The sequence below is a fragment of the Perognathus longimembris genome, chromosome 2 (genome assembly GCF_023159225.1).
Source record: "Perognathus longimembris pacificus isolate PPM17 chromosome 2, ASM2315922v1, whole genome shotgun sequence".
In the NCBI taxonomy this organism is placed as follows: domain Eukaryota; kingdom Metazoa; phylum Chordata; class Mammalia; order Rodentia; family Heteromyidae; genus Perognathus; species Perognathus longimembris.
Window position 1 is genome coordinate 48,626,356 of NC_063162.1, and position 24,329 is coordinate 48,650,684.

General features: G+C 46.0%; 1 protein-coding gene across 21 annotated transcripts in view; it reads right to left on the reverse strand.

Moving 5' to 3' along the window:
• The window catches only part of Camk2g (calcium/calmodulin dependent protein kinase II gamma), a 62,249-nt gene that overhangs the window by 18,157 nt on the left and 19,763 nt on the right, over window positions 1–24,329 (reverse strand). For 11 of the 21 annotated variants that reach the window (XM_048339080.1, XM_048339075.1, XM_048339070.1 and 8 more), the window contains exons 4-13: window positions 21,846–21,900; window positions 20,974–21,039; window positions 17,371–17,443; window positions 17,132–17,234; window positions 16,624–16,707; window positions 16,077–16,171; window positions 15,296–15,418; window positions 11,271–11,354; window positions 10,997–11,039; window positions 5,715–5,758 (exon numbers count right to left, since the gene is read on the reverse strand). In XM_048339080.1, the coding sequence (XP_048195037.1) occupies window positions 5,715–5,758; window positions 10,997–11,039; window positions 11,271–11,354; window positions 15,296–15,418; window positions 16,077–16,171; window positions 16,624–16,707; window positions 17,132–17,234; window positions 17,371–17,443; window positions 20,974–21,039; window positions 21,846–21,900 (770 nt within the window). Of the gene's footprint in view, window positions 1–5,714; window positions 5,759–7,880; window positions 7,944–10,996; window positions 11,040–11,270; window positions 11,355–15,295; window positions 15,419–16,076; window positions 16,172–16,623; window positions 16,708–17,131; window positions 17,235–17,370; window positions 17,444–20,973; window positions 21,040–21,845; window positions 21,901–24,329 lie in introns of those variants that run through there. The other 10 variants (XM_048339074.1, XM_048339065.1, XM_048339076.1 and 7 more) reach the window with 2 other exon arrangements.

The following is a 24,329-nucleotide window of genomic DNA, read 5'->3' on the forward strand; positions in this document are numbered from 1 at the left end:
AAACAAAACAAAACACCATTATGTGGGCTGAGAATGTGGCTTAGTTGTAGAGTGCTTGTCTAGCATGCATGAAGCACTGCATTCGATTCCTTAGCACCGCATAAACAGAAAAAGCCAGAAGTGGCACTGTGGCTCAAGTGGTAGAGTGCTAGCCTTGAGCTTCAAAAGCAGCTCAGGGACAGTGCCTAGGCCCTGAGTTCAAGCCCCAGGATTTGCAAACAAACAAAAACAGCAACAACAAAAAAACCATTATGGGCTGGGAATATGGCCTAGTGGCAAGAGTGCTTGCCTCCTACACATGAGGCTCTCGGTTCGATTCCCCAGCACCGCATATATGGAAAATGGCCAGAAGGGGCGCTGTGGCTCAGGTGGCAGAGTGCTAGCCTTGAGCGGGAAGAAGCCAGGGACAGTGCTCAAGCCCTAAGTCCAAGGCCCAGGACTGGCCAAAAAACAAACAAACATTATGAGCTTTATATAAGTGTATGTCTCATTTTAAAAAATAGCACTTTGACTTGATTTAGAGAATATTTTGAGGGCTGAAAATGTAGCTCACACGATAGAGTGTCAGTCTAGCAAGCTCGAGGCCCTGAGCTTAAATATCAATACTGTCAGAAAAACAGTAGCTGGATTTGCTGATTATAATAGTAATGTATGGTATAGATTTTTTTTAATGTGGAAAAGTACAGAAAATAAAACAAAACAAACAAATCCAGACGTCTACCAAATTCCCATCACCCACTGTAAAGGGCTTTATGTTTGATCACGGGGCTTGAATTCAAGGCTTGAGTACTGTCCGAGCTCTTTTGCTCAGGCTAGAACTCTACCACTTCAGCTACAGTGCCACTTCTGATTTTCTGGTGGTTAATTGGAGATAAGAGTTTCACAGACTTTTCTGCCTGAGCTGGCTTTGAACCGTGACCCTCAGATCTCAGCCTCCTGAGTAGCTAGGATTATAGGCGTGAGCCACCAGCTGCTGGCTTGTTAGAGGGCTTTGGCTTCACCGCCTTCCCCCCATCCCTATATTATATAAGTGCCCACAGATACATTTAAAAATTTAGATAACAGTGTATGGACTTTGTAAAAAATAATTTATTATTATTTTTTTGTTTATGTGGTACTGAAGAACCCAGGGCCTCATGAATGCTAGGCAAGCAATCTGCCACTAAGCCATATTCCCAGCTATATCTACTGTTTTTTATATCAAGCTGTTCCATTTAGTAAGAAATATTTCCATGCTATATTTTTTACTTATATAACACATTATTGTCACCAGTCATAAAAATGACTAATTTTCTAGGGGCTGGGGATTTAGCCTAGTGGCAAGAGTGCCTGCCTCGGATACGCGAGGCCCTAGGTTCGATTCCCCAGCACCACATATACAGAAAACGGCCAGAAGCGGCGCTGTGGCTCAAGTGGCAGAGTGCTAGCCTTGAGCGGGAAGAAGCCAGGGACAGTGCTCAGGCCCTGAGTCCAAGGCCCAGGACTGGCCAAAAAAAAAAAGACTAATTTTCTAATGGTCAAGGTAGATTTCCCACAATTAGATATTTCCTTACTGGTTTTTCAAGCTATCTACATCTTTCCAAAAAGTGTCATGTTGAACATCTTTCTGCTTTCAGCTTTTCTCTATTTTGAAAAACAATCTTTAGAAAAACAATCACTGAAAATTCCCTGAAGTAGAATTACAAGGTAAGAACATCTCCATAGCTTTGCAAAGGGCCACTGCATTGTAATCCACTTTACATTCTCATCTTCAGATGGCCAATAATCATCTTTCTACTCAGTTTTATAAGAAGTTATTGTTATTCTTTTTATTTTTTTAGTTTGCTTATAGTAGGGCTGGAACTCAGGGCCTTCTATTTAGTTTATTCACTCAAGGTTGGTGTTCCACCACTTGAACCACATATCCACTCCTGACTTTTTGCTGGCTAATCAGAGTCTTCCAGATTTGCCTGGGCTGGCTTCAAATCATGATGCTTAGATATCAGCCTCCTGAGTAGCTTAGATTACAGGCATGAGACGCCAGTAACTAGCAGTATTCTTTTTTTTTTTTTTTCCCTCCTCCTCTCTCTCCCCACTTCTCTTTCTTTCCTCAGAGCCTGGGCACTGTTCCTAACTAAGTGTTTTTGTTCAAGACTAATGCTCTTCCATTTGAGTCATAGCTCCACTTCTGGCTTTTTGGCTGCTACCTTCCCTGCTCTCAGGACACACACAGCAGGCTTCTCATTCACACTGGCTCATGGAGTATGCTTTTGTGATATATCTATGTGGGTCACTTTGTAGCCCAGGCTGGCCTCAAACTTGAGGTCTTCCTACATCAGCCTTCCACGTGCCAAGATTAGCAGAGTATACCACCTCATCCAGTCTGTTAAAGACTTTTTTTTTTTTGCCAGTCCTGGGCTTGGACTCAGGGCCTGAGCACTGTCCCTGGCTTCTTTTTGCTCAAGGCTAGCACTCTGCCACTTGAGCCACAGCACCACTTCTGTTCATTTTCTGTATATGTGGTGCTGGGGAATCGAACCCAGGGCCTCATGTATATGAGGCAGGCACTCTTGCCACTAGGCCATATCCCCAGCCCTGTTAAAGACTTTTTTAAATCCCTGCCCCCTTTCTGTCACAGTTACAGTGTTGTCTGACACTCTTATCTGAAGCTGGTCTTCCCAGTTGTCATGGGTATGGATGGACAACTACAGACAGCCTGTTTTGATTAGTACAGGCTTGTTTCCTGGCTACTCAAGTGTTTTTAATATCACCATTTCCTATTTGTAATCATCACTTCTAAACTAGGATGGCAATAAATCCTAACTGATAGCTCCAGGAATAGCTCCTTCCTTTTTTCCATTCACTCTTCTCCATTCATGTAGAGGCTCCTAACCAAATCTTCCCTTTTGGTACTATGGATTAAACCCAGAGTTTTGTGCATGCTCTACCATTGAGCAATATTTCCAACCCACCAAACCTATCTTATTCTTATCACAATTTCCTTACACAGTGATCTACAGTATTTCCCAGTCTTAACACACAAGTCTCTAACTCAGGGCCTTGAGCCCTCACTTGGCTATTTCACTCACAGTTGATGCTTTACCACTTGAGTCACACCTCCAATTTCAGGCTTTTTACTGGTTAATTGAGGATAGAGTTGTTCAGACTTTTCTACTCGGGCTGGCTTTTTTTTGGGGGGGTGGGGAGGTGGGTGGGAGGGGCTTGATCTTAAGAGTCTGGGTGCTGTCCCTGAGGTTTTTTGCTCAAGGCCAGCACTCTACCACTTTGAGCCACAGCCTCACTTGTGGTTTCCTGGTGGTTAATTGGAGATACGAGTCTCACAGACTTTCCTGCCTGGGCTAGCTTTGAACCGTGATCCTCAGATCTCAGCCTCCTGAGTAGCACAGGCTTTTTTACCCCCCAGACCTGGGGCTTGAACTCAGGGCCTGAGCACTGACCCTGGCTTCTTTTTGTTCAAGGCTAGCACTCTGCCACTTGAACCACAGCTTCATTTCTGGCCTTTTCTATATATGTGGTACTGAGAAATCGAACCCAGGCCTTCATGTATATGAGGCAAGTACTCTTGCCACTAGGCCATATTCCCAGCCCCACAGGCTTGGGTGTTTTTTTTTTTTAAACAGTAATCTTATCCTCCTGAGTAGTTAGGATTATTGACATGAGCCACTGGTGCCTGGCTATCTGATCTTGTTTAGTTTTGTTTTTTTTCCCCCAATTAATGCAACTCAGTAATTTTTATTGCAACTGGAAGATGATACATCACAGAAACTTTATGGTAGGTCTGGGTTTGTTTTGTTTTTGTGATGCTAAAATCCAGGGCCTTGCTATACTCTGCCTCTGAGCTTCGCCCCCCCCCCAGCTCCAGCTGTATTTCTGACCTCTTTTTTTTTTTTTTTTTTTGCTAGTCCTGGGGCTTGGGACTCAGGGACTGAGCACTGTCCCTGGCTTCCTTTTGCTAGCACCCCTTGAGCCACAGTGCCACTTCTGGCCTTTTCTGTTTATGTGGTGCTGAGGAATCAAACCCAGGGCTTCATGGATGTGGGGCAAACGCTCTACCATCCATATTCCCTGCCCCATGATCTCTCTTTAGTACCTTATGTCCCTGTGTTCTGGCTGAATCAGAGTATCAATATGTGAGAACTCATAAAAAGTTTTATCGTTTTTAGGTTATAGAAGTAATAGTCTCACTCTGAAGAAAATTAATGTGTTCTGCCCTCACCTCTACAATTCCATACTCTAGAGGCAATCATCACTGAATTATCTTGTCTTCCTACACCCCTTAAGCTTTCTCCAATAAGCGTTTCCCCACAAGCTTTTTGGCTTGAAGGTTCAGTTGCAATGCCTGAGTCTAGGTGTGCCTATTTTCTTTCTCCTAAGGTGAAAAGAACACTTCATCTTCTCTTACATGTCCTGTGTACACTTCAGAACCATGCAAGGTGCTAGACTTCCAATAAGTATGTATCAAATATTTTTATAAAGATGGACATCTTTTTACCTTCTTTCCCAGGGAGAAATATCCAAATCTCTCTCCAATGAAACCTACCCTTACGTAGAAACATGGCTCAAGCACAGTGTAGTACCCTGCCTAGCAAGCGTAAAGCACTATATTCAAACCCAAGTGCCACCAAAATAGGAATGATAATATTACACCTACCCTTTGTTCTTATAAAGAAATATGTAACAAATCTGCTTTCTCTAATTAGGTACCACACATCTGTCTCACACCTAGAACTAGTGGCTGCCAGCAGTCCCACCTCTATGTCAGATATAGGGGCAGGACACAAGCAGACCCACAGAGAACAGCAGAAAGAGGAAGGGGAAGGGGAAGCGGAGGGAACCAGGCATGTGCATATTTCAACCATGGATACAAGAATCTGGGAAGAGGCCCAATTTAAACTTTGGCTCCAGATTTGAAGCTTTGGACAATTTCAAAAGTTTAAATTTGTTTGTGGTTGGTAAGCTGATAAATTTAAACACCAAGAACACCTATCCAAGGTCTTAATCCCAGGAACTTTTCTGTCTCCAAAGCATCTATGTGCACCTGGTTCCTGTGGGTACCCCAGCTACCTCTTCACTTCAGCCTAGGCAAATAGGGTTTCATACTGGTCCCCTCCTCTTGCCAGGGTCCCACGAGAAAGCTCCTTCTCCAGATGGGAGCACACGGTGATACATCCTATCCTTTTCCCGAGGAGCCGACCTTTGAGAAAACCTAAAACACTTTCACTTTGTGCATTATCTGAATTGGGTTCTAGAAGTGTTTTGCAATTAAGAACAAAAGACTAAAAGGATAGTGATTCCTGGTTCTTAGCCCCATATCTTGCCTTGAGTGAGCAAACTACTTCTATTTGATTAAAAAAAAAAAAAAAGGAAGCTGTGTGGTGGGGGAAGGAAATAAACCAAATGACCTAAAATACTCAAAGAGTCATGCCCTGGAGATGAGGCTCTGGATGGAAGTCAGGCTCAGCTCTAGGAAGCTATACTTTGGATCACTACCCATGTAGTTTTCCCATCTACCTAGGCTCTGGAGAGACACTTCTTCCTTCTTCCTCACACCAGTGGAACCTGCTGTTCTGAGCACAAGAGCTTCTAGTTTAAAACAGAATAGCAAGGACAGAAAGGATCCCAGAGAAAAGGGGAACAAGAAGCCTAGGATCCTCCAGCGTAACTGCTGGGACAGAGGCCAGTCTCTTGTCAGAGCGCAGGAGAAACACACCTACCTTGACTCCGCCATCCGACTTCTTGTTCAATAGACTTTTGGCAGCTGTGAAAACAAAGAGGAAAGTCTTATCTCCTGCATCGTGTCCTCTCTCCAGCCTGAGGTCCCGCAGCCAGATCTGCAAGAGACTGCTGTGCTGACAAGGGGCCAGGGGTCTCCAAGTCCCCAGAAAGAAGCCCTTCTCAGTATCCCCTCTGCTAGGGCATGTCAAGGGTGTCAGAGCCCTCAGGGCGGCACCACAGGCCTTCCTCTGCCATGGAAGAGGGCTCAGCAGAAGCGGTCACCTTGCACTTAGGAGGAGAAACAACACTTAGTACTGGAGCCTCCTGAGGCACCGGGAGCACTGCCCTTGACAGCTTCCACCCAGCCTGGAAGCTGAGCGCCAGGGTGAAAGGGTGAGGGCCACATCCCTAGATGGCACGGACATTCTCCAGATGGCCACACTGGAAGGATGCAAGACATCTCCAAAGTGTTCTCAAGAAACAGTCTCACAGTTCACGAAGGAAACCAGACGTGAGGACACACAGACACAGACACAGAAACCAGGACCACCTACAGGAGGGTTTTGCCAGGGGGTTGAAGCCTTCACTGGGCAGGACCATACTAGGTTAGCTAAGTCCTAGCTGTCACCCTTTTCCCAGACTCTCTGGACCTTTAAGCAGGAAGGACTGGACAGAATGATGAACTGTCAAAACAGCTTCTAACCAGACATGGTGCTCAAGGCTGTTAACTCCACACCCAAAGGCTGGTGACACTGGCAAGCCACATTGGCAAAGTTATAACAGCCCCAGGAAGGCAGCAGACAGTAGGAGAGGTCCGAGGGGCATGAGGAGGGATTCAGCCCAGCTGTCTGAACTGCCTTGGGTTTGTATCTGGTTTCTACCACTTGCTACTTATGTGACCTTGAGTGAGTCACTTAACCTTTTTGAGTCTTAGTTTCTTTATAGAATGTGTTAATCAGGATGTAAGTCAGTCAATTGGTGAGGATCCAGTGAGGCCAGGTCTACAAAGCTCTTAGCTCAATGTCTGGCCATAGTAAATACTCATTAACCCCAGATGTCACTGTTGCTGCTGCTCTTTCACTCTTCAGGTGGTCGTTCCTACCTAACCAGTGCTCCTCCTTTTTCTAGTGAGAATAGGGGTCCCCCCCTACATCTCAAGAGTCTGGTTCCAAAAATTATTCAATTTCTAGTCATACTGGAGCTGAAAATTATATTTTAATATGTTTATTATAGTAAGTCTGACCACCTATTGATTTTACATACATCAGCCAGTTCTCAACTCTGGCTACCCATTAGAACCACTTGCAGAGCTTTATAAGATGCTTAGTCCTATCCCATCCAGTAAGGATGCTGACTTATACTGTCTGAGGTGGGAGTGGGGCTTGCCATTGGGAGTAGGAGAGTGAGAGTGTGTGTGTATCTGTGCGTGTGTGTTACTAAAGTCTGCATGTGGGGCCTCAAGCTTGCTAGGTAGGTGCTCTACCAGTTGGGCCCACCTCCAATAAGCACTTGGGAATCTTTATGAGCTCCCAAGTAACTGGTTGTCCTATACAGGCAGAGCTGAAAACCTATGACATACATAATCTTAAAAAATAAAAGAAAAAGAAAAAAATCACCATGTTGTTATTTCCCTTACAGAGATGAGGAAACTAAGGCTGGGTGAGTTGAGGGGACTTGGTGTGACAGGATTAGGATCCAAACCCAGGGATGGCTGATTCTGAGGCTTCTACACGCCATAGCCTTTCACCTGGAAGTCTGAAAATATAAGACTTCATAATTTTTGAGGGGCATGGTTTCCTCCCTCTATGGGGTCTTAAACAGAGCTGCAGAAGTCCAGTCCTAGCACCGGGCAGCTCTACCCTTGCCCAGAGCTGTCTACAGGGCAGGCCACAGGCCATCTGAAGGAAAGGCTCCTACTGCCCAGCTCCACATCCCCAGGCTATTGCCTCCTGAGAGTTGGCAAGCGCCCAGCATGCACGGCTGGTTAGGGGGCTCTGGAACATCAATGCGCTCGCAGATGCCAAGTTAGGTGGTCCATCTGGCATGCCCATCTCAGCCCGCAAGCATGGGACTCGCCTCCCTGGTGAGTGGGCCTAGCATGCTGGCCCTCCGGTGGGGTGGCAGGGAGCCGAGGCAGGCGGTCGGGGAGGACTCATGCCACGTACCTTGCCCGGCCAGGCCGGCGGCGCTCGCGGCAGGCGAGGCGGGGGCGGAGCTCTGCCTGCCAACTGAGGGGATACAATCTCTCAGTGCACAGAGCTGCCGCAAAGCCACAGGGGCCAGACAGCAGCGAGCATGCCCCAGCACAATGCCTGGGAACCACTGGCTGCCCACACAGTAAGACCCAGGTGGCGTTGGCCAAGCCAGCCGAGCTGGGGAGCAGAGGTGCCAAGGGTCAGGCTGAGATGGCAGGAGCAGCCAGCCCTGCAGCAGTCTGGGGGGCCTGAGAGGATCAGGCTTGGACAGGGCAAAGGGAATACCACGCCTTTACATTGTGAAGATGGTTTCAGTGCTTGTCCCATGGTCACTTCTGGTGAGATTCCCCAGAGAAAAGCCTGACTTGGTGGGAAGTAGGCACCTTTTCTGAGGTGATCTACTTCAGGCTGTAAGGACATTGATTCTCATCAGACCTAAATGAGCCCATTATCCAACAGCCTGGAGCACAGAGCAGCCCTTTCCCCTTAACACTTTCCAAATAGTAGAGAGGCACTGGGGCATGCAAGAGGCCCCCTGGAACTTGTGCAGCCATGTTTATAGATAGGCCCAGCTCCTTAAGAGACACAGGTCACTCTCCCTCATAAGGAAGGCAACCAAGAGAGACAGCTTTTCTCAGCCTGTATTTCACAAGTGCACCGAGGGTAATGATGTCCAGGAAATCAGCCCTCAGAAAGAAAACAGAAGCTGCCAGCCGTGTGTTCTAGAAGCTCTGATTTCATCATTTGCCAAGCCACTACAGTCCAGGGCTAAACTACATTCCCTTTTTGTGCAGGTACTGGGGCTTGAATGTTCTTGCTCAGGTTTTGTTGTTGTTTTTGCTGGCTACCACTTGAGCCATTCCTCCACTTCCAGTTTTTTACTGGTTAATTAGCGATAAAGAATCTACTCAGACTTAACCTGCCTGAGCTAGCTTTGAACCTCAATTCTCAGATCTCAGCCTCCTGTATAGCTAAGATTATAGGTGAACTACCAGTGCCAGTATGTCCTTGATTACACCTGTAGGTAGTTCTTTCTGACGAAGTTTATGGAGACAGGCTGTCCTCACCAGGGCTGAAGAGGTCGGCCATTCTGGAATGCTTGCAGCACTGGATTGTTTTGGTTTTGGACTTCTTTGACCTGGGCAAAGTGAGCTCCAAGACCATAAAAGGTCTGGGTAATGAGGACAGGACGATCTTTAGGAATAAATTAGTATTCTGTACTAACAGTCAATTGTCTGAACAGCCCAATTGTTTGAAACCAGGACACTGTTTTCTGGAGACCCAAGGCCATGAGACAGGCTACTTGCTACTGACTGGCCAGGCTAAAAGAAGCAGAAGCCCATCTTCACATTTCTGTGACAAGAGGGGAAAGGACAGGCCACCTCTCTAGGTGCAGCTGAGAAACACCCTCAAACGTAATTCTCTAGAAAAGTTCTTTTTTTTTTTTTTTTGCCAGTCCTGGGCCTTGAACTCAGGAGCTGAGCACTGTCCCTGGCTACTTTTTGTTCAAGGTTAGCACTCTGCCACTTGAGCTATAGCGCCACCTCTGGCCATTTTCTATATATGTGGTGCTGGGGAATCGAACCCAGGGCTTCATGTATATGAGTCAAGCACTCTTGCCACTAGGCCATATTCCCAGCCCCAAAGAATTTCGTTTCTTTTCTTCTTTTTTTTTTTTTTTTGCTAGTCCTGGAGCTTGAACTCAGGGCATGAGCACTGTCCCTGGCTTCTCTTTGCTCAAAGGTAGCACTCTGCCACTTGAGCCACTCTAGAAGGTTCTTAAACCGAGAAAGTAGAAGCTGTTTAAGTAATTAGAGGATAAGTAGCACAACATGGGCCCACAAGTCCATCTCTGTGGGAGGTGGCCAACCACCCACTCCCGTTCCCCTCTGAGGAAGAATCAGGGGTACAATCTTCCCTAGTACCCACCCATAACTTAAGAATGAACCCCCAAACCAGGGTCACAAGGGACAGACACCCTTGGGCTCACTATTCAGTCCTAACACTGGAGCCATTTAGGTCTCCAGTGGAAGCGTGTGAAGCCCTAGGCCTGCCATCCTTCCTGTAGGCTCCTCTGAGCTAAGGCCCTTGGGTTACCTGGAACCAGTAAACCAGCACAGCCCAGCTCACCAGGATTCAAGGAAGCAAGCCCTGCCTAGACGGGCTGCCCACCCTAACTGGAGGCTGGTACTCCCACACAAGCCTTTCTCCATGCGGCGCAGTAGGAAAGCAAGGGAAGGGAGTCTTGTTAGGAGGATGAAGTGAGGAAGGGAGTCTTCAATCAAAACAGCGAGGCTGAGTGTTAGAGGGAAGGAAGACCAGGAGCAACAGCAAGCTGGGGAGAGACCACTCTGTCTTTAGTTAAGCCTCTATTTTTTCACCAAAGAAAAGCTACTGTGCTCCTAGCTAAGGGCAAACAATGATTGGGGGTGGGATAAGAACGGGGCAAAGGGGGACTGGAGTGTCTTGCATCTTAAAAAGTAATGGCAAGTGTGATTTACAAACTACTGATCGCAACTCTTACAATTCTTCTTGCATATCTAAGGTGGTCCCTTTTCATCCTACCTTGCTGGTTTCTGGTTCTTCACTTTTACGGCTAGTATCACAAAGAATATGTAAGTCTAGGTCACTATAAAAGGTTTAAAGTTCTGGAATAACTTTTATTAAGCATCCCAGCTTGAACAAAATGAAATAAAAAATCATCCTAGTGGGTGGCACCACAGCACCTCATCTTTTTTTTTTTCTTTTCTTACCAGCACATTCTCCAAAGCCCTGGTTTACGATCCTAATGTGCTGAATTAAGAAAGAATATGCAGGGAAAGGTTCAGGTGAGATGGTGAAGAATACTCCATGGGAGATTCTAAGGAATGGAACTCATACATCTGAGCTCCAACAGAGGCCTCCCACCACCCCCAAAGAATGTCAGTAACAGGACTTGGAATCAGGACGTGATGGCAGTAGCCCTTCAAAACAGAATCCCGATTCATCCTGCTTGAAGTGCATTGCACACACCTGTGCGGCCTGGGATTGCCATTTCTGACCCACTCACCTCTGCAGAATGAAACTGTACAGTTGGGAACACATACCTGAAAAATTCCTGGAGACAAGCATGGTGGTGAGGATGGCACCCTGGGGAGAGAAGAATGAATTCAACTGAATACTAGAGAAAGAGTAGCATGGCCTCAAGGCAAAAGTAGCTGCTGGTTAGATTCTGAACAACTCAGGTTTCTGCCCCCATCCCTCAACATGTACAAGCACCCCTTGGCTCCAGCAGGATGGGAGCTTCTATGCTAAGACAGGAACTGTACTGTTGGAAGGTCAAATTTCAGGAGGCTGATGGTCCAGGAAAAAAAAACCCACCTTCAGTTTTCTCCGGGCATTGAACTTTCGCAAGCACTCTACAGTCTCTTGGCGATGCATCATGGAGGCCACTGTAGATCGTTGCTGGAAGCCAAACACAACGACCTGTGAGACCCCAGCCCAGGTCCTCTGCCCTGTACCTTAGTCCTAGCAACAAGGATTACGTGAGGACAGGGTTCCCTGCTCTGGCACCACAGAGCTGTTCTGAAGCTCAAAGCTGGTCTCAGACACAAAAACACTTTTAGAACAAAAGCACCATCCCAAACTCAAGGATATGTAAGGACATCTGAACCTGAAACCACCACCAATAACAGATGCTAGATGAGTGTGCCGAGAAAGCTTTCTTCTAATCTTCCTTGGGCAAAGGTAGCTGAGGATTGGACCCTAGTCCAATTCTGTTTGCCAAGCACTCACTATAGTTCACATTCTGAACTCTGAGAGACATCAGAGAACTATAAGCTTTCTGCAAGCTTCTATTCAAGCTTCTGAAAAATCATCAGAACTATAGGACATGACATTAACTAAAATAAGCCAGACATACAGACAGGTACTACATGTTCTCTCTCATATGTGGAAGTTAAAAAGAAAAAAAGTTGGGCTGGGGATATGGCCTAGTGGCAAGAGTGCTTGCCTCATATACATGAGGCCCTGGGTTCAATTCCCCAGCACCACATATACAGAAAATGGCCAGAAGTGGCGCTGTGGCTCAAGTGGCAGAGTGCTAGCCTTGAGCAAAAAGAAGCCAGGGACAGTTCTCAGGCCCTGAGTCCAGGCCCCAGGACTGGCAAAAAAAAAAAAAAAAAGTTGACCAGAATGTCAACCAGTGATTACTGGAAGTTATAGAGGTAGGGAATATTGATAACTAAACTATCACAATTAGTACTGTGTATTAAAATAATTTATATATAAACAATTTTTATTAATTAAAATATTAATATACATTAATTTTTAAACAAAAACAAAGACAGCTGGGCACTGATGGCTCATGCCTATAACCCTAGCTACTCAGGAAGCTGAGATCTGAAGAATGTGGTTCAAAGCCAGCCTTGACAGGAAACGTCTATGAGACTTTTGTGTCAAATTAATCACAAAAAAGCCAAAAGAGTAGAGGTGTGGCTCAAGTGATAGTGCACTAGCCTTGAGTAAAAAAGCTAAAAAACAGTACCTAGGCCCTGAGTTCAAGCCCTAGTACTGGCATACACGCGCACATGCGCAAGGCAAAAAAAGCAAGCTCCACAACACATCCTCCCCCTCTACAGTGTACTAACTTCTTTTCCACTTCACTGCCTAGCTCCTTAGAACATCTTAGCTGCTCTTGGAAAGCAGGTTTCTCTTGCTATTTGTGAAATGATGGAACAATGGCCTCTCATTTAGTAGAATCCAGTTATTCCTTCCCATCTGTACCACAGACTCCTGCAACCTTTGATTACTGATGCTCCCTTACTAAGAGGCTCTAGTTTCTTAGCTTCTGAATCTTCTTCAACTATGAGAGTTATCCTCAGTCCCTTTTGCTAGGTCCTCTAATTCTCGCTGTCCCTAAATGCTAGTGTTTAGTGCTCTCTCCTCTCTTCACAGGCTCACAATAAGGATCTTGATTAGCAAGATTACCTATACAACAAGGATGATGCATTCCTAACATTTTGTCCGTCCTTCCTTCCTTCCTTCCTTCCTTCCTTCCTTCCTTCCTTCCTTCTTCCCTTTCTTCCTTCCTTCCTTCAACTTGGGGCTTATAGTTGCCAGGGTGGCATTCTACAATTTAAGCTACATCTCTAGATCCTTCTCCAATGTCTACATCCATGTCTCTTCCTCCTCCTGTTTGTTTCTGTCCCTTCCTCCCTTCCCCTCTTTTTCTTTTTGCAGTTCCATTCTCATGGAACCCAGAGCTTTGTGCATGCTAGGAAAGCACTCTGCCACTAAGCCACATCTCTAGCCTCACAAAGCCACACTTTTCTAACTGCCAGTCCCTTGACACCATACTCAAGTGTGTACAAAACTATGTCATCATCTTTTCTCACAAAGCTTTGTTCTGTAGGTTTCTTTTGAATCTGCTTAATGACCAACTCAAAGCCTAGCAATTACCACCCCTTTCTCCTTTACTCTGCGAATCTAGTCACTAAATCCTTCAGATTCTATGTCTTAGATATCTCTTGAATTTGTCTACTCATCACACCACCCACTCTCCTCTCTCTACTGCTGAGACCTCCTCTGGTCTTGCTTAGATAGCCTTCTGAGCTTTCTGCCTTTCTCTTGTCTCATCAATTTTATTTTCTACACAGTCTCCATCTTTCTTAAATGCCATTTTTTCATTCTTTCTAAAACTCTTAAATGGTTCCCCATGCTTTCAGAATAAAATCTCCAACTCCTTAGGCAGAAATTTGTATGTCATAGAATCTTTTTGGCCTCATTCTCTTAACATTCCTGTAGTTACAGCCTTGTTGACAACAAAACAAATTAACATTCTTTACACTCAACAATTTTCTATGGCCTCTCAGTCTGGCTCATGCTTACTTCTCTCTGTAGGATAACAGCTTAGAGAGTTCTTATTCATTCACTAAGAACCAGGTCATCTTCTCCATATAGCCTCTGTGACCCTACAGACCTCCAGGGACAGCAGGAACTCCTGCACTTATTAGGTTCTTTCTAGTGCTTGTCACACTGTTGAACAGTTGCCTGTTTAAGTGCCTTTCATCCCAGATCTCTGGAGCAAGGCTTGTGCTTTGCATCTCCAATATCCCAGAGCAACCAGCACCAAAGAGGCATTCAATAAACACAAGAATGGACAAATAAACAAATACAACATGGTTGTCAAGATGCTTAACCATACCAGACCCTCTTTGTCTAAAAGTAGATATTTGATTGACTTGTATATGAAAACATAGTACATCAAACAACACCAATAGCCTAGGGCCTGTGCTAGTGATTCAGCACAGAAGCTTCATAACTCAGCTTCAGCATGCTCTGTTTTTGTTTCCAGTTGGAGACTGGGACTTGAACATGGTAGTGCTCTACAAACTGAATGACTTCAACCCCACGATGCTCTGTTTTAATGGATCAGAGGCCTATTTCATTTTTTGGGGTCCTAGTCACAGTTCTGTTAGTTATATCATAGTTGAGACTGAGTTGGCCCTAAACTTGGGAGTTCACTTTATGTTCTGCCAGCTTTATTATTTTTTTTAATCATCAACTACCCAGAGCCTGCAAGGGTCACTCCAAGTCCTCATTCAAAAAAAAAAAAAAAAAAAACCTAAATCAAGCCAGGCTCCAGTGGCTCACATCTGTAATTGTAGCTACTCACAGGAGGCTGAGATCTGAAGACTGAGGTTTGAAGCCAGCCCAGGCAAGAAAGTCTATGAACCTCCTGTCTCCAATAAATCACAGAAAAAGCCAGAAGTAGTGCTATGGCTGAAGTGGTAGAGTGCTAGCTGAGCAAAGGGAGCTCAGGAACAGTGCCCAGGCCCAAAGTTCAAGCCCCAGGACTGGCAAAAAAAAAAAAAAAAACCCATAAAACAACAAAAACGAAATCAGCCAGGTGCCAGTGACTCATGCCTGTAACCCTAGCTACTCAAGAGGCTGAGATCTGAGGATCAGCAAAGTGTCCTTGAGAGTCTTATCTCCAATTAAACACACACACACACACACACACACACACACACACACAGCTGGAAGTGGATCTGTGGCTCAAATGAGAGAGGGTACCCTTGAGCAAAAAAGCTCAGGGCCAGTGCCCAGGCCCCAGTTTAAGCCACAAGACCAGCACAAAAAAACAAATACAAACAAAATCCCACAACAAAATCCCAGTCTTTCATAACAGCAACTGGGAGTAAAGGCAAGTAAAAACCTGTTGGCCCGTTTTGCCTCCCTGAATTCCCAAATGACATTTATTGATCTTGGCTTCCACTCAGTCCCTCTGGCCTCTGGTTAGGGACCAGGATGATTCTCTGCTGATAAAATGCAGTGTAAGGGAGACACTGAGGGCATGGGGTCCCATCACCTCTTATCTCCAAGACCTGGGGCAAAGCACTTACACAGACCCATGGGTGCTTGAGAGCCTGGTCAGCTGTGATGCGCTTTGCTGGGTTTATGGTCAGCATCTGGTTGATCAAATTCTTGGCTTCGGGAGTCACTGTGTCCCATTCTGGTGATGGGAACTAAGGAGCAGGAACAGGGGAAGGAAGGATATGACACATGTGAGTCCATACCCTGAAATGGAGGCTGTTTTCATCCCAATTCCTACAATTGGAATAATCTGTGGTAATCAAAGTTTGGATAGAGAGAAACCCCGAGCCTATCCTAGAACCTATGTAAACTCAAACTGGGAAAAGAAGAGAGAACAGTCATGGTTAGAAGGCTGGAATATCAGCCAAGAACAGGAAGAGAACTCCAACATTTTCTACTTCAACTCGATCTGTCTACTAAGGAGAAAATGGGCTCAGCGGCATGCCCAAGGTCCCACTGTAATGGAGGGAGACTCCAGACTTCTCCTCCCTGTATGATGCAGCACACCCTGTGGCCTCCTCACTCTTTGCAAATGAAGATCAAAGGACTTAGTGAGTTATTTAACTTTAGAGCTACCAAGATGATTTCTCCCCCCGCAAAAAAAGGAAAAGAAAAGAAAAAAGGTTGCTCCCTGCACATAGGGTGGCAATATTGAGTCCTGTATGTCCATCCCTGGGTCCTCAAAGCCCCTTGACATCCCTTGTATTTTGTGACACAATAAACACATGCCCTCCCTGGGACAGAGCCTGAGGGATAAGAAATTTGTCATTTCCGGGGTACTTGCTTAGCTCTCAGAAAACCCATCCTTACATCGTAGGCTCCAGCTTTGATCTGCTGATACAGCTTGTGCTGATCCTCATCCCAGAAAGGAGGATAGCCCACCAGGAGGATATACAGGATGACCCCTACGAGACAGAACACACAGGTCACTGGGGTCAGTTACCTACTTCCCTGAGGAACCAAGAAAGGCCATGCAGGGCTCAGAGCCACCCAGAAAGGCAAGGGCTGGACCAGAGTTACAGGTGGATGTCAGTTGATAATACTGTTCCACCAACCCCTCCTGCTGTGCCTCACTCTTCATGTTATTAAATCACATCAGTGATTTCTTTAGGCACAATCTATTCTCTGAGGGATGGGCAAATCCCTCTCCAAGAAGGATGCAACATAATCCAGGAAGTTACTTGGGAAAAAGGGCGTGATGAGAACAGCCCTCCCAGGGGGACAAGAACAAACACCATGATCTCACATATAGCAGGCACTTTTGGAACCTGCAAGTAAGAGCAATGCCTCTTTCTTGCCATCACCAGAAGCTGAGAGCCCTTAACACCAAAAAGCTGAGAGCGTGGAATGGGCTTACCGCAGGCCCAGATATCCACAGGTTTTCCATAGGGATCTTTCCTCAAGACCTCAGGGGACAAGTAACCTGGGGTGCCAGCAAAACCTGTAGCAGAAGAGAGGGCAGAGGCACACTGAACCACTTTCAGTAAGCGCACATCCACAATTTATTCCAAAAGCCCTTTTCATCTTGCTGCTTTTGCTACATAAGCTTTCAGCACACAGGCTGCAAGAGATGACAGGAAGGGTTTCTTGTAGTGTCTGGAATCTAAATCAGAGGGCTAGTCCATGTGCCTACCAGGAACTTCAATGCCTCCCCAGAGGCAGCAAGAATGCAGTCCTGACAACAGCTAGACTCACTGTACTGAGTCATGAAAGCCAGGAGCAATCTCTGCACACTCCTACCCTCCTCCACTCACTGAGGAAACCAGGACCATTAAAGTTCTGGCTTCTATTTCTGAAAGAGGAAGAGAGATCGGGAAGAAGAGGAAGGGTGGGGGCTGCATTTGGGAAGCCAGGGTCACTCTTACCAAACCAAGCCTGCTGTTCTCCCTGCACTTCGATGGCAAGACCAAAATCAGCCAGTTTGACCGCAGCACCCTTGCATTTACTTGCCAGCAGCAAGTTCTCAGGCTGCAGAAGGAATAGGGAGAACCTTGTAAGGCACCTAAAAGGAGCCTATTTTGGGCCCACACAGTACCACTGCCTGGCACCAGGTGGCGCCAATATGTCACAAGCAGGAGGCAAAGAAGGGGGGCCTGGGTAGTACCTTCAGGTCCCGGTGGACAATGTCATGCTGGTGGATGTGGTTAACACTCTCCAGAATCTGATGTATACAGTGACTAACAAAGCAGAAGGAAAAGGAAGTCAATGCAGTGTTAAACTACCTCATTCAAGACCCCATGCTGTGGACCAAAAGCACAGGGCACAAGTTCAGAAAATTACTGAAAACAAGATTAACCCGTAGGCCTTGGACCTCATCTAGCTCAAGTAATTTTGTTTTTACTTTTCAAGCTGTATTTTATTTTCATTTGACCAACTGTGTCTACTTCTGAGGGGACAAAATGATGTTAAGCCAGGATAATTAGCATATCCTTCACTTGAATAGTTATCATTTCTTCATGAGAACATTTATAATTCTCTTAGCTAATCTGAAATGCCTTATTGCTAACTACTATCACCTGCAATACAATAAATAGTATGCCAGAATCTTCTCCACGGGTCTAAACTTGGGACTGGGTGACCAGCACCTCTCCTTTCCTCATCCACCCCTGTAACAGCTACTGGTAACCGCCATTCTACTTCGCTTCCATGAGATCCATTTTTAGATTCCACATGTAAGTGAAATCATGTGGCATTTTCTTTCTGTGCTTGGCTTATTTCATTTTAGCATAATGCCCTCCAGATTAATCCATGTTGTTGTAAATGACAGAATTTCCTGTTTTGTTTTGTCTTTTTAAAGACTGAATAGTACACAGCACCTTTTAAATATCCACTCATCTGTTGATAGACGCTTAGGTTGTTTCTATGTCTTGGGTACTGTGAATAGTGCTGCAATGAGTGTGGGAGTACAGACATCTCTCCGAAATACTGATTTCAATTCCTTTGGGTACTTACCCAGTAGTGAGACTGCTAGATCAGATGGTAATTCTATTTTAAGGATTCTGAGGAACATCCATACCATTTTCCAAAAATGGCTGTACTAATTTGCAATACCAACAATGTATAAGGGTTCCCTTTTCTCCACATCCTTACCAATATTTTACAAAAAAAGGGAACTGAAGAGCAGGTAGACTATGTGGTGCTCAGGGTCACCCATTAAAGGGCAGAGGAGATACTAGAACAGAGGTCCACTATGGCTTCTTTTTACTGCAAAGGTCCAACATAACTACTTAGTTTCCAAGAGACTGGAAGGCATTCCAGATGCCCAAAAAAAGTGAAGTCACCTAGTCCCTTTTTTCTTTCTCCTTCTCCATATAGTAACTTCTTTTTTTTTTTTTTTTGGCCAGTCCTGGGCCTTGGACTCAGGGCCTGAGCACTGTCCCTGGCTTCCCGCTCAAGGCTAGCACTCTGCCACTTGAGCCACAGCGCTGCTTCTGGCCGTTTTCTGTATATGTGGTGCTGGGGAATCGAACCTAGGGCCTCGTGTATCCGAGGCAGGCACTCTTGCCACTAGGCTATATCCCCAGCCCTAGTAACTTCTTCTTGAAGAAAAAGCCTATAGCAGGAAGGAGAGTCCATCTAAGTCAGCTAAGTTGATTTTGGGGTGGGTGCACATTTTCGTTTACTTAAATATACACTGAGTGACTCTAAGGGGTTGTGCTAGTTGCCACACAGGATATAAAGATGAATAAGACACAGTGGCTACCCTGAAGTTTATCACTAGTAGAGAAGATAGAACAAACATATAAATTCTTTTCAGAAACAATATACCTAACGATGTTAAAGGACACCAGAAGGGCATTACTGCACAGAAAAAAGACAACCTAATCCAGTCACATTCAGCTGCTGATTCATTTTTTTAATTAGCTTACATTAGTTTTGTGGAGGGCTATTTCATCGTCACATTTCACACATTTGCAATATATTCTAATCAATTTCGCCTCCTCTATCACTCTCCGTTCCTTGTTTCCCAAAACTAAAATGAATTGCATTATTGTTTTTGTAGATGCAAACAATCTATTTCAACTATATTCATCCTTTTGTCCTCCTTTTTAGCCCAACTCACTCCTGCTAGTACATGTCCCTTACCCAGCCTATTTTCAGCTTCTGATTCTTAAAGCAGGGTCCACCTTGAAAACACTCCTGCTGCCTACAGCCAAACTCTGGCAAGAAAGGGTGGGAAATTTAGAGCAGCAGTTTTCACCTGGGGAAGGGGGATGAGTTTGTACCCAAGGAACATTAGGTATAATGTCTAGAGACATGACACTTCCGGTCATCACACATTGGGGAATAGAGAGGAATGCTACTGGCATCTATTGGCCAAGTATGACTCTAAGTGTTTACCATGCACAGGAGAAGCCCTCACAACAACAACAACAAACTATGCACCCTGATGGTCAGTAACTGTGATGCTGAGAACATCAACCTCAGAGAACAGATGCCCAGTCATTAGGTACCACTAGGTGTATTAGGCAGGTCTGTAGGGTGTCTAGTCTAGGTCAAGTCTGAGTGGCTTGAACTTCTGATTCCTTTCCCTAGAATCTGGTGCTAAGGCTCCTACAAGAGCCAAGGAGGCTTATCAGAACCCTAGCTCAGGGTCTCCCATAGCATAGAACTCAAGAATGGGCCAAAGAAGGGACTTTAAGATTGAGCTGCAGAGGCGAGTCTCCACAGAAATGTATAATTAGAACAGAGCCCGGCTAGCAGGGAGAGCCTTCTGGCCAAAAATGGCAAAAGTGCGAAGTGTCCCAGCAGAGTCCCTCCCCAGGACCGCCCCCCCCCCCCCCCAGCTCCCTGAGCTATCACTGCCTCCTCCTTCCTAGAGACTGGTCCTCCCCTGCTGGCACTGGAATTCATCTCCCAACTTGAGAATTTTTCCTGAGGCTGAAGCATCTGAAGTTGATCAGCAAACATGGGCGGCTCAGGGTTGAGAAATTCGTGAGCAAATTGTACTCCCCCACTCTCCCGAGGCAGCCGGAGCCACCGCCTAAGCTAGATAAGCAGCAGGCAGGATGATCAAAACCAGGGTGTAAGGGCATCACTCTCAGAAAGAAGAGGGGCTGGGTCGGGGGTGCGGTGGGGGAGGGACCACAACAGAGGAGGGTTATGCAGAGCCAAGGTGCGAAAGCAGGCTAAACAATCACCTGAGTGCTGTGCTGTGGTGGGGTAGAATTCTGCTGTGTCATATGAAGGAGCCACAACGTTTTTATGGATGGCTGACCTCTGAGTAGGGGGCTGGAGAATAGTCCCTAGCCAGCAAAGCTCAAACTGAAGCTGGTCATGGTAGTCAAGAGATTAGGCGACAAGAGGCTAAAAGCTCCCAAAGAGATTCCCCAGTTCCCATTCCTTCAGGACAGAAACGATGCTGTCTCTACCTCTTCTCACCCCAGGACTTCAGCTCAGTGGCTTGTATATAATAGGATTTGTCAAAAGACATAGAGAGAGCTCTTGGGCATGAAAGTACATAGCAGTATACAGGAAATATGTGATTTGGGGAGGTGACTTGGAATAGTCTTTGAACGAAATTTACCTTAGGGGCGCTGAATTTTTTAACTTATAATATTGTCCACAGAATGCAGCTCAGCACTACAGAATCTTGTCCAGACAAGGGGTCTTCTCAGATAGACAGAATGCTGGCCTCTTAAGGTGGCTAAGACACATGGCAATCCTAAACCAAAGCTGCACTAGAACAATGAAGCCTTCATCTTACCTGGCATCTGCTTCACTGTAGTATTCTCTGGCCACAATGTCTTCAAACAGCTCTCCACCTGTAACACTGCAATCAATAGCAAAAGTGGTCAGAGGAGGCAAGGGTCCTGTGGCCAATCCCAGCATCCAACAGTAACAGAGTCATGCTGTAAAACATTTTTTAAAAGAAATCCCAAGTGTGCTTCATCTGAGAGCCCAAAACATGCTCAATCCTTCAATGACATAGGGCTTCACCTTGGAGGACCTGAATGTGCTCACCCTTCCTTCCCTATACTTGTTTCCACACCCTACAGATTAGCTAACAATCAAGCAATTACGAGATTGAAGAAAATATCCAACCTACCCTAAAAGTCATAGTTTTGTTTGAGACCAATATGGATACTAACACTTAGCTGTCCAAGGACAGACCCACTACCAACATTGAAGAATAACAGGACCAAAGACACAGAAACTCAACCCTGGCAATAGTGGAGAGGAATTTCCAGGAGATAAAGACATACTCGTTGAATGTTAAAGAACAACCAAAGTGGAAGAGACCCAATGGAGTCCAGTTTACAACAATAAAAGCTACCCTCTACTTCTTATAATTTTTAAGGTCATGCAAAGAGCTGTATCTTATTTCTCTACTAAAGACAACACACCACAAATCAAGAAAAAAAAGCATAAGCACAAGATGAGCTGCAGAACAGAAATGTGAATGCAATGGCATCTTGCAAATGGAGAGAAAGCAAGTAAACAATGAGACCCTCGAGGTGCTTTGGGGCTGGCAACCTTCCCCATTTCCAGAGGAAGTTCATTTCAACCTTTACTCAAGCCTTCACCTTGAGCCAGCTGGAGGGAAATGCCCCAACACCCTCAGAAAGTGGCACTTACAGGTCAAACACGAGGTAGTGAAACCCTTCTTCAGAAATACTGTCATGGAGGCGCACTGCAAGAGAGGAGACGGGACAGAGATTAACAGAGAGAAAACTCGGAAATCCTATTCTGCTCTTTAGCAACCCTACCCAGTTCCATCCTGTCTGCCTCACCAGACACATTCCTGAAGCCACCACAGACAATATGCCCGACCCCTCCCCCACCAAGCCACATACGTGGCCACAGCAATCTAGAGTCAGGTTCCATCTCCAACTCCATTCTCCAGGCAAGAAATAGAAATTGCGTGTCTAAGATGCAAACCAAGATGGAGGAAAAAAGCAGGAATCTTCTTAGTGGGGTTAGTCCTAGAGAAAGTGGTTCTGGGACACAACATACTGTGGTATAACAGACTAAGAAACATAGCAGTCAGTGCTGTAGGCGGGGCATGAGAATGACAAACTGAGAAAGCCCAGGGCCCCTTCTGAAGAGCATATGTGAACAGGAGGATGAAGGGAAGTGGAAAAAGGTAAAGGAAGAGCCTAATAGGAAGGGATAAGGAGCAGAATAGTGGATGGTGAGCCCAAGAGGCCACACACACATTCAGGCAATGGTGACGATGAGCAATTGTCAAGTGCTTACTATGTGCCAGGCCTTGTGTTAGGTTCTTGGCATTCATTACTCATTTTAAAGACAGGTATTGAGCACCACCAGACCCCAGGCTAGGTGATGGCATTTAGGAGGAACAGCGGGGGGTAATACCTGCCTTCAAGGAGTTTGATACTGCTCTGCAATGGATGAGATTCCCATTTTATAGAAGAGGACAGTGGAGGCTCAGAGATTTAAAATCTCTAGCCAAAAGAGCTACAAAGTGGTAGTCAAGAAAAGAATTCAGGCTTCTCTAACTCCAAAGGCTGGTCCACTCCACTGCATCCTATAAGAGAGAGGGAGCAGCTCACACACTACGTAGCAAGGCAACAGAGCCCAGGAGAGATTGCTCACAAGTGTACCTACGACAGCATCACAGATGGGTCCAGGAGAGCAGAGCCTGGAGAAGGCTATAGGGCAATTCACCAAGGGCAAGGAAAGGCTGGCAAGCAGAATCCCTTCCCAATTCTTTCTCCAAAGCTCTTGGGCAAAAGACCAACCTAATGTCTTCTGAGGTCTCCTCTTCAAGCCATTTCTGGGTTAAATGCCAATTCCTGAGCATCATTGTAATGCAAACACAACTTGCTTTGGCTGCCTGTCCCAGTGTTCCTGTCCCTCCCCTAGCTGAACTCTCCTGATGGGGAACCTCTCTTCCAAAGGGCTCCCCTCTCTTTGACCTTTGCTCCGGTCCTCAGCAGTTACAGGAGCATCTTATGCAGCACTTCAGGAATTGCCTGACACCAAACCAACTGGTAAAGTACTCAGATACAAAGAAATCACAGTATTTCTTCCTTGGCTGCTCCCTGCTCCCATTCCCAGTGCCAGAGCATCTCCTAAGAGCTGAGGTACTTCCCTGTATCACTGCCACATGGCAGCAGCAAGATCAGCCAGAACGTAAAATATATGACCCAGGAGCCACAAGGCAATGAACCATCACCACAGCCCCTTTGTTCTCCTCACTTGACAAATGAAGACTTAAGAGGAATGCCAGGACTGGATCCGGGGGCCTAAGAACTATCTAAACATCATATTGCCTACCTCATTTGATCCTATCTGGTTTTTCAGTCCTACTCCTTAGCCTACAAATGGTGAGAAGGGCTTCTAGGATAGAAGGAAGGAGCTATAGCCAGATCCCTGTTGCTCTCCCACCTCCTTAAGCTGGCATGCTCCATGAGCTCCCCAAAGCCCTGCTACCTCCCTCTTCACTAGGCTTCTCTGGTCTCAGTGGGTGCCTCATGCTGAGTCCTGCTGCGGCTGCTCCCTTACTTCCAAAAGGACTTTCCATTTAATTAAAAATTTGCTATTAAAAAGCATTAAAGTGTGCAGTACAAATAATCCCCTAGAAATTGGCTGTCCCAGAAGCCAGACCAGCTTCATTAGAGAGCTGACTAACAGCGGCAGGATGGTAAGCGGACAGGATAGCAGGAGGCTGCTAACAGCTACTCCCAGGGGAGCCAGGTGCCCCACCTTGCCAGACTTGGCCTTGAACCTTGCCTCACATGGACATCCTTTTCACTAGGTTTACTCCAGCGGCACTGCAGACTTGAGAACAGGGCCATAGGCACAGGCACCCAGGCCTCTGCCCAGACACGGAGTCACTGGCGCTTGCCCTTCTTCAGGAAGGCCACACACAGAGCCCAGGTGGGAGAGGATTAGAAGAGCAGCAAAGTAAGACTAATCCTTCCAGGCCACCCAACCCTGGATGCCTCTGACACATGCCCAGAGCAAAGCGTACAATGTGCCAAGACAAGGTAGGAGGGAGTATTGAATAAGGATGTTAGCTTTTTCATTTTAATTTATAAATTTACAGGGCACTAAGGACAAGAAGGGAAACCTGATTGTGGCTTCTAAGCACTA